Source organism: Oncorhynchus nerka, unplaced genomic scaffold (genome assembly GCF_034236695.1).
Source record: "Oncorhynchus nerka isolate Pitt River unplaced genomic scaffold, Oner_Uvic_2.0 unplaced_scaffold_3301, whole genome shotgun sequence".
NCBI classification, from domain to species: Eukaryota; Metazoa; Chordata; class Actinopteri; order Salmoniformes; family Salmonidae; genus Oncorhynchus; species Oncorhynchus nerka.
The window spans coordinates 15,001-24,548 of record NW_027037994.1 but is presented as its reverse complement, the minus strand read 5'-3'; the positions used below and the strand labels follow the sequence as shown (position 1 = coordinate 24,548).

At 51.3% G+C, this 9,548-nt stretch overlaps 1 protein-coding gene and 1 long non-coding RNA gene across 2 annotated transcripts in view; both read left to right on the top strand.

Moving 5' to 3' along the window:
* Nucleotides 1–6: 6 nt before the first annotated feature.
* Nucleotides 7–7,981, top strand: LOC135566801 (cytosolic Fe-S cluster assembly factor NUBP1-like). The gene is made up of 4 exons (XM_065014408.1): nt 7–36; nt 1,808–1,898; nt 2,432–2,586; nt 7,786–7,981. Exons 2-4 carry the CDS (start codon nt 1,832–1,834, stop codon nt 7,963–7,965), a joined length of 402 nt encoding a protein of 133 aa, XP_064870480.1. The 5' UTR covers nt 7–36; nt 1,808–1,831; the 3' UTR covers nt 7,966–7,981.
* Nucleotides 7,982–9,149: 1,168 nt separating this feature from the next.
* The window catches only part of LOC135566802 (uncharacterized), a 7,830-nt gene continuing 7,431 nt past the window's right edge, over nt 9,150–9,548 (top strand). Inside the window, exon 1 of the long non-coding RNA XR_010462186.1 lies at nt 9,150–9,164. This is a non-coding gene — a long non-coding RNA (uncharacterized LOC135566802). The remainder of the gene's footprint in view (nt 9,165–9,548) is intronic.

The window sequence follows — 9,548 nt, the reverse complement described above, 5'->3', positions numbered from 1 at the left end:
TAGGTCCATCAGAGTGGTTCTGGCTGGTCTCCTGTGGTGAGTCTGTCTTCAATAGGATACTGTCTGTCTTATAGTTTGACTGTCACACCAAGGTCTCCTTTGTAAAAGAGGTCTCCCCACCTCAAAGGGACTTCCTGGACAAATGGAAGGTACCTTTGTAAAAGAGGTCTCCCCACCTCAAAGGGACTTCCTGGACAAATGGAAGGTACCTTTGTAAAAGAGGTCTCCCCACCTCAAAGGGACTTCCTGGACAAATGGAAGGTACCTTTGTAAAAGAGGTCTCCCCACCTCAAAGGGACTTCCTGGACAAATGGAAGGTACCTTTGTAAAAGAGGTCTCCCCACCTCAAAGGGACTTCCTGGACAAATGGAAGGTACCTTTGTAAAAGAGGTCTCCCCACCTCAAAGGGACTTCCTGGACAAATGGAAGGTACCTTTGTAAAGAGGTCTCCCCACCTCAAGGGACTTCTGGCTAATGGAGGTACCTTTGTAAAAGAGGTCTCCCCACCTCAAAGGGACTTCCTGGACTAATGGAAGGTACCTTTGTAAAAGAGGTCTCCCCACCTCAAAGGGACTTCCTGGACTAATGGAAGGTACCTTTGTAAAAGAGGTCTCCCCACCTCAAAGGGACTTCCTGGACAAATGGAAGGTCAAACTAGATGAATGGCGCCCAGAGTGATGGGGAAACACACTTTGGTGATGACATTTCACTTCCTGTATGAAGTTTACTAGGACGAATAGGAATAGTTCAATGTTTGTTTTCTTTCTTTTTAATATATCAGTTTATTAGTTGTGTTACGTAGAGGATAACGTGTGTGTGTGTGTGTGTGTGTGTGTGTGTGTGTGTGTTCTCCAGTATGTAGAGGATAACCTGTGTGTGTGTGTGTGTGTGTGTGTGTGTGTGTGTGTTCTCCAGTATGTAGAGGATAACCTGTGTGTGTGTGTGTGTGTGTGTGTGTGTGTGTGTGTTCTCCAGTATGTAGAGGATAACCTGTGTGTGTGTGTGTGTGTGTGTGTGTTCCAGTATATAGAGGATAACCTGTGTGTGTGTGTGTGTGTGTGTGTGTGTGTGTTCCAGTGTGTAGAGGATAACCTGTGTGTGTGTGTGTGTGTGTGTGTGTGTGTGTGTGTGTGTGTGTGTTCCAGTGTGTAGAGGATAACCTGTGTGTGTGTGTGTGTTCCAGTATATAGAGGATAACCTGTGTGTGTGTGTGTGTTCCAGTGTGTAGAGGATAACCTGTGTGTGTGTGTGTGTGTGTGTGTTCCAGTATGTAGAGGATAACCTGTGTGTGTGTGTGTGTGTGTGTGCCAGTATGTAGAGGATAACCTGTGTGTGTGTGTGTGTGTGTGTGTTCCAGTGTGTAGAGGATAACCTGTGTGTGTGTGTGTGTGTGTGTGTGTGTGTGTGTGTGTGTGTGTGTTCCAGTATGTAGAGGATAACGTGTGTGTGTGTGTGTGTGTGTGTGTGTGTGTTCCAGTATGTAGAGGATAACCTGTGTGTGTGTGTGTGTTCCAGTGTGTAGAGGATAACCTGTGTGTGTGTGTGTGTGTGTGTGTGTGTGTGTGTTCCAGTGTGTAGAGGATAACCTGTGTGTGTGTGTGTGTGTGTGTGTGTTCCAGTGTGTAGAGGATAACCTGTGTGTGTGTGTGTGTGTGTGTGTGTGTGTGTGTGTGTGTGTGTGTGTTCCAGTATGTAGAGGATAACCTGTGTGTGTGTGTGTGTGTGTGTGTGTGTTCCAGTATATAGAGGATAACCTGTGTGTGTGTGTGTGTGTGTGTGTGTGTGTGTGTGTGTGTGTGTGTTCCAGTATGTAGAGGACAACCTGGCGGTCATGTCTATTGGCTTCCTACTCAGCAGTCCTGATGATGCTGTTATCTGGAGAGGACCCAAGAAGAACGGTACCTTTGTGTGTGTGTGTGTGTGTTTAGCTGACACTTGACAGTGTCTGACCTTCCTGGATATATAAAGATGAACATTATCACAGGACTGTTTGGTTAGATGGGTTACTGTGTGTGTGTGTGTGTGTGTGTGGACTGTTTGGTTAGATGGGTTACTGTGTGTGTGTGTGTGTGTGTGTGGACTGTTTGGTTAGATGGGTTACTGTGTGTGTGTGTGTGTGTGGACTGTTTGGTTAGATGGGTTACTGTGTGTGTGTGTGTGTGTGGACTGTTTGGTTAGATGGGTTACTGTGTGTGTGTGTGTGTGTGTGGACTGTTTGGTTAGATGGGTTACTGTGTGTGTGTGTGTGTGTGTGGACTGTTTGGTTAGATGGGTTACTGTGTGTGTGTGGGTTGCTATGACTGGGTCATTATTATATAAAAAATAAAATAAATCAAGTGTGAATGATGATGATGAGATGTTGACTTTAATTGGTTAATTGTCTGTGAGGCTGTGATCTGATTGGCTGTGGTGGTGCTGCACTTCCTGTCAGGGATGATCAAACAGTTCCTGCGAGATGTCGATTGGGGGGAATTGGATTACCTCATCGTGGACACGCCCCCCGGCACCTCTGACGAACACCTGTCTATCGTCCAGTACCTTAGCTCCGCCCACATCGACGGCGCCGTCATCATCACCACCCCGCAGGTAACTACGGCGACTACGGCTCACTAGAGAGAACAACTAGGTAGCTAAGGCACGTCGCTACGGCAACCGGGTAGCTACAGCATGTTTCTGTTGTTACTACGTCGCTAAGGCACGTCACTACGGCAACCGGGTAGCTACAGCATGTTTCTGTTACCATGTCGCTAAGGCACGTCACTACGGCAACCAGGTAGCTACAGCATGTTTCTGTTGTTAACCACGTCACTACGGCACGTCGCCACGGCAACCGGGTAGCTACAGCATGCTTCTGTTGTTAACCGCCTCGCTACGGCATGTCGCCACGGCGACCGGGTAGCTACAGCATGTTTCTGTTGTAACCGCGGCAACCAGGTAGTTTATATATATAACGGATGTTGTTTTGACCTTTGCTCTCGATTATGGCCTGGTGGTCACATCATAAATGACTGGCTGTCTGGGTGGTTTAACCAGGACTGTCTGGGTGGTTTAACCAGGACTGTCTGGGTGGTTTACCAGGACTGTCTGGGTGGTTTAACCAGGACTGTCTGGGTGGTTTAACCAGGACTGTCTGGGTGGTTTAACCAGGACTGACTGGGTGGTTTATCCAGGACTGTCTGGGTGGTTTATCCAGGACTGTCTGGGTGGTTTAACCAGGACTGTCTGGGTGGTTTAACCAGGACTGTCTGGGTGGTTTAACCAGGACTGTCTGGGTGGTTTAACCAGGACTGTCTGGGTGGTTTAACCAGGACTGTCTGGGTGGTTTAACCAGGACTGTCTGGGTGGTTTAACCAGGACTGTCTGGGTGGTTTACCAGGACTGTCTGGGTCGTTTAACCAGGACTGTCTGGGTGGTTTAACCAGGACTGTCTGGGTGGTTTAACCAATACTGACTGGGTCGTTTAACCAGGACTGTCTGGGTCGTTTAACCAGGACTGTCTGGGTAGATGGGTTGCTATGACTGGGTCGTTTAACCAGGACTGACTGGGTGGTTTAACCAGGACTGTCTGGGTGGTTTACCAGGACTGTCTGGGTGGTTTAACCAGGACTGTCTGGGTGGTTTAACCAGGACTGTCTGGGTGGTTTAACCAGGACTGTCTGGGTGGTTTAACCAGGACTGTCTGGGTGGTTTAACCAATACTGACTGGGTCGTTTAACCAGGACTGTCTGGGTCGTTTAACCAGGACTGTCTGGGTAGATGGGTTGCTATGACTGGGTCGTTTAACCAGGACTGACTGGGTCGTTTAACCAGGACTGTCTGGGTGGTTTAACCAGGACTGTCTGGGTGGTTTACCAGGACTGTCTGGGTCGTTTAACCAGGACTGTCTGGGTGGTTTAACCAGGACTGTCTGGGTGGTTTAACCAATACTGACTGGGTCGTTTAACCAGGACTGTCTGGGTCGTTTAACCAGGACTGTCTGGGTAGATGGGTTGCTATGACTGGTTTAACCAGGACTGACTGGGTGGTTTAACCAGGACTGTACAGGTGGTTTTTAACCAGGACTGTCTGGGTGGTTTAACCAGGACTGTCTGGTGGTTTTAACCAGGACTGTCTGGGGTGGTTTAACCAGGACTGACTGGGTGGTTTAACCAGGACTGTCACTGGGTGGTTGAACCAGGACTGTCTGGGTGGTTAGACCAGGACTGTCTGGTGGTTTCCAGGACTGTCTGGGTGGTTTGAACCAGGACTGTCTGGGTGGTTTAACCAGGACTGTCTGGGTGGTTTAACCAGGACTGTCTGGGTGGTTTAACCAGGACTGTCTGGGTGGTTGAACCAGGACTGTCTGGGGGTGGTTGAACCAGGACTGTCTGGGTGGTGAACCAGGACTGTCTGGGTGGTTTTAACCAGGACTGTCTGGGTGGTTGAACCAGGACTTGGTAATGTGGTTCCCAGGACTGTCTGGGTGTGTTTTGGACCATGTTGTTTGTTGGTTGAACCAGGAGCTGTCAAGGGTGGTTGAATCTCAGACTGTCTGGGTGGTTTAACCAGGACTGTCTGGGTGGTAGTAACCAGTGTCACTGGGCAGCTGGTTTAACTGTGCTGTCCGGGTAGTCTGTAATGGTTTGCAAGCCACACAGGGCTTGAGCTGTTTTGGACCATGTTAGTTTGTTGGCCCATGTGGACAGGGCAAGGAACTTGAAGCTGTCTAACCTGCTCCACACAGGGCTTGAGCTGAGTAGTAGTAGGCCACACACTGGGCTTGGGCTGTGCTTCCTGTTGTAGTCTGTAATGGCCACACACACAGGGCTTGAGCTGTGAGTGGCCACACAGGGCTTGAGCTGTGAGCTGTGAGTTGAGCTGTGAGTAGTGATAGGCCACACACAGGGCTTGGAGCTGTGAGTAGTAGTAGGCCACACACAGGGCTTGAGCTGCTGAGTAGTAGTAGGCCACACAGGGCTTGAGCTGTGAGTAGTAATCAGGCCACACACAGGGCTTTACAAAGCACAACCCCATGAGCTGTGAGTAGTAAATGAGCTTGTGTCACTGGGCAGCTCGGGCTGTGCTTCCCATTTGCTGTAATGGTTTGAAGTAGTGTAGTAGTGTGAGTAGTAATGGAGGCCACACACAGGGCCTGTAAGTAGTGTGAGTAGTAGTAGGCCACACACAGGGCCTGTGTAGTAGCCACACACAGGGCCTGTAGTAGTAGTAGTAGGCCACACACAGGGCCTGTAGTAGTAGTATTACAGCCGGACCTGTAGTAGTAGTAGTAGGCCACACACAGGGCCTGTAGTAGTGTCCACACACAGGGCAGTAGTAGTAGGCCAAGGGCCTGCTATTTGTAGGCCACACACAGGGCCTGTAGTAGTGTAATGGTTTGGCCACACACAGGGCCTGTAGTAGTAGTAGTAGTGTAGTAGTAGTAGTAGGCCACACACAGGGCCTGTAGTAGTAGGCCACATACAGGGCCTGTAGTAGTAGTAGGCCACACACAGGGCCTATAGTAGTAGTAGGCCACACAGGGCCTATAGTAGTAGTAGTAGGCCACACACAGGGCCTGTAGTAGTAGTAGTAGGCCACACACACAGGGCCTGTAGTAGTAGTAGTAGGCCACACAGGGCCTGTAGTAGTAGTAGGCCACACACAGGGCCTGTAGTAGTAGTAGTAGGCCACACACAGGGCCTGTAGTAGTAGTAGTAGGCCACACACAGGGCCTGTAGTAGTAGGCCACACACAGGGCCTGTAGTAGTAGTAGTGGCCACACACAGGGCCTGTAGTAGTAGTAGTAGGCCACACACAGGGCCTGTAGTAGTAGTAGTAGCCACACACAGGGCCTGTAGTAGTAGTAGTAGTAGGCCACACACAGGGCCTGTAGTAGTAGTAGTGTGCGTAGGGCCACACACAGGGCCTGTAGTAGTAGTAGTAGCCACACACAGGGCCTGTAGTAGTAGTAGGCCACACACAGGGCCTGTAGTGGGCCACACACAGGGCCTGTAGTAGTAGACCACACACAGGTGTAGTAGGCCACACACAGGCCTGTAGTAGTAGTAGTAGGCCACACACAGGGCCTGTAGTAGTAGTAGTAGGCCACACACAGGGCCTGTAGTAGTAGTAGTAGTAGCCACACACAGGCCTGTAGTAGTAGTAGTAGCCACACACAGGGCCTGTAGTAGTAGGCCACACACAGGGCCTGTAGTAGTAGTAGTAGGCCACACACAGGGCTTGTAGTAGTAGTAGTAGGCCACACACAGGGCCTGTAGTAGTAGTAGGCCACACACAGGGCTTGTAGTAGTAGTAGGCCACACACAGGGCCTGTAGTAGTAGTAGTAGTAGGCCACAACAGGGCCTGTAGTAGTAGAGAGCCACACACAGGGCCTGTAGTAGTAGTAGGCCACACACAGGGCCTGTAGTGTCAATGAGCCACACACAGGGCTTGTAGAAGTAGCCACACACAGGGCCTGTAGCTGGTAGTAGGCCACACAGGGCCTGTAGTAGTAGTAGGCCACACAGGGCCTGTAGTAGTAGTGAGCCACACACAGGGCCTGTAGTAGTAGGGCCACACACAGGGCCTGGTAGTAGGCCACACACAGGGCCTGTAGTAGTAGTAGGCCACGCACAGGGCTTGTAGGCCACACACAGGGCCTGTAGTAGTAGTAAGGCCACACACAGGGCTTTTAGTAGTAGTAGGGCCACACAGGGCCTGTAGTAGTAGTAGTAGGCCACACATAGGCCTGTAGTAGTAGTAGTAGGCCACACACTGGGGCCTGTAGTAGTAGTAGTAGGCCCACACAGGACCCTGTTGTAGTAGTAGTAGTAGGCCACACACAGGACCTGTGTAGTAGTAGTAGATAGGACCTGTGGTAGTGGTGGGCACACAGGACTTGTAGTAGTAGGCCACACACAGGGCTTGTAGTAGTAGTAGTAGGCCACACACAGGACCTGTGAGAGTAGTAGTAGGCCACACACAGGACCTGGTAGTAGTAGGCCACACATTAGGACCTGTAGTGGTGAGTAGGCCACACACAGGGCCTGTAGTAGTAGTAGGCTGCCACACAGCCTGTAGTAGCAACACAGGGCCTGTAGTAGGACCTACACAGGGCCTGTAGTAGTAGTAGGACACACAGGGCTTGTAGTAGTAGTAGGCCCACACACAGGGCTTGTAGTAGTGGTAGGCCACACAGGGACTTTAGTAGTGGTAGTAGGCCACACAGGGCCTGTAGTGGTAGTAGGCCACACACAGGGCCTGTAGTAGTAGTAGGTCAGGGCCTGTGTGCATAGCAGGGCTGCCACACAGGCCTGGTGAAGTAGGCCACACACAGGGCCTGTAGTAGTAGTAGGCCACACAGGCCTGTAGTAGTAGTAGGCCCCACACAGGGCCCTGTAGTAGTAGTAGTAGGCCACACACAGGGCCTGTAGTAGGCCAGGCACACAGGGCTTGCAAACCATTACAGACTACAAGAGGGAAGCCCCAGCCACGAGCTGCCCAGTGACACGAGCCTACCAGGACGAGCTAAATCACTTCTATGCTCGATTGGAGGAAAGTAACACTGAAACTTGCATGAGAGCATCAGCTGTTCCAGATGACTGTGATCACGCACTCCGCAGCTGACTGGCAATTGTCTTCACTGACATGTTCAACCTCTCCCTGACTTAGTCTGTATTACCAACATCTCTCACCCTCCTCCCTCCTCTCTCTCCCCCTCCTCCCTCACTCTCTCTCCCCCTCCTCCCTCCCTCTCTCCTCACTCCTCCCTCCCCCTCTCTCTCCCCCCTCCCTCCCCTTCTCAGGAGGTATCTCTTCAGGATGTCAGGAAGGAGATCAGGTTCTGTCAGAAGGTCCAGCTACCCATCATAGGAGTGGTGGAGAACATGAGTGGGTTTGTCTGTCCCAAATGCAAGGTGAGAGTTTTATTTATTTATATATATATGTGTGTGTATATGTGGACAATGTATAATTTTCTCTCATAAAGACAGACACATTTCATTTGCATGATGTGTAACCCTCTCTCTCTCTCTCTCCCCCATCTCTCTCTCTCCCTCTCTCCCCATCTCTCTCTCCCTCTCTCCTCCTCTCCCCCTCTCTCAAGAACCTCTCTCCCCTCTTCCCTCTCTACCACGGGAGGAGCTCCCCCATCTCCCTGAAGAGATCTCCTTCTCTGCTCCCCTCCCCTCCCACTGGTCCCCCATCTCGTCTGGACTCCAGATCCTCTCATGTCTATCCCTCGTCCTCTCCCCATCTAATTACTCTCCCCTCTCTCTCTCTCCCCAGGATAGGTCTGGACCCTCCTCCTCTCCCTCTCTGGACCCAGGATAGGTACTCCCTACAGATAGCTGTGTCTCTACCCCTCCCTGACCCCAGGATAGGTCTGGACCCCCCACCACGGGAGGAGCTCTGGAAGAGATGAACCCCTGCTAGGATAGTCCCTCTGGACCCCAGGATAGGTACTGGAACTACAGATAGCTGTGTTCCCCAGTCCTACTGGACCCCAGGATGGACTGGACCCCAGGATAGATACTGACCCCAGGATAGGTACTGACCCCAGGATAGGACTGGACCCCAGGATAGGTACTGGACTACAGATAGCTGTCTTAGTACCAGTCCTCCTGGACCCCAGGATAGGACTGGACCCCAGGATAGGTACTGGACCCCAGGATAGGTACTGGACCCCAGGATAGATACTGGACCCTGTGTTAGGTCCCACTGGAACCCAGGATAGATACTGGACCCCGGATGACTGGACCACAGGGATAGATACTGGACCCAGGATAGATACTGGACCCCAGGATAGATACTGGACCCCAGGATAGGTACTGGACCCCAGGATAGGTACTGGACCCCAGGATAGGTACTGGACTACAGATAGCTGTGTTAGTACCAGTCCTACTGGACCCCACCCCAGGATAGATACTGGACCCCAGGATAGGTACTGGACCCCAGGATGACTGGACTACAGATGCTGGACCCCCATGCTGGACCCCAGGATAGGTACTGGACTGCAGATAGCTGTGTTAGGATAGATACTGGACCCCAGGATAGATACTGGACCCCAGGATAGATACTGGACCCCAGGATAGGTACTGGACCCCAGGGTAGATACTGGACCCCAGGATAGATACTGGACTACAGATAGCTGTGTTAGTACCAGTCCTACTGGACCCCAGGATAGGTACTGGACCCCAGGATGCAGTACTGGACAGGTCTATAGATCCACAGCTACCCAGTAAGATCAGGACTACAGATCCACAGCTGTGTTAGTACCAGTCCTACTGGACCCACCACAGCAGTAAGTCAGGTCCCATAGACCCTGCCACAGGAAAGTCAGGTCTGGATCCACAGCCATGCAGTAAGATAGGTCTAGACCCCACCATAGATACTGCAGTACAGTCAGGTGTATAGATCCACAGCCATGCAGAGCCAGGTCTATACTGGACCACAGCTATGCAGTAAGTCAGGTCTATAGATCCACAGCTATGCAGTAAGTCAGGTCTATAGATCCACAGCTATGCAGTAAGTCAGGTCTATAGATCCACAGCTACTGCAGGTCAGGTCT

Bases quoted from the DNA above. Each gene is read 5' to 3' on its own strand.
- LOC135566801 (XM_065014408.1), top strand. From the start codon at position 1,832: ATGTCTATTGGCTTCCTACTCAGCAGTCCTGATGATGCTGTTATCTGG. The intron at 1,899-2,431 runs GTACCTTTGTGT...ACTTCCTGTCAG, and splicing joins GAGAGGACCCAAGAAGAACG to GGATGATCAAACAGTTCCTG. The intron at 2,587-7,785 runs GTAACTACGGCG...TCCCCTTCTCAG, and splicing joins TCATCATCACCACCCCGCAG to GAGGTATCTCTTCAGGATGT.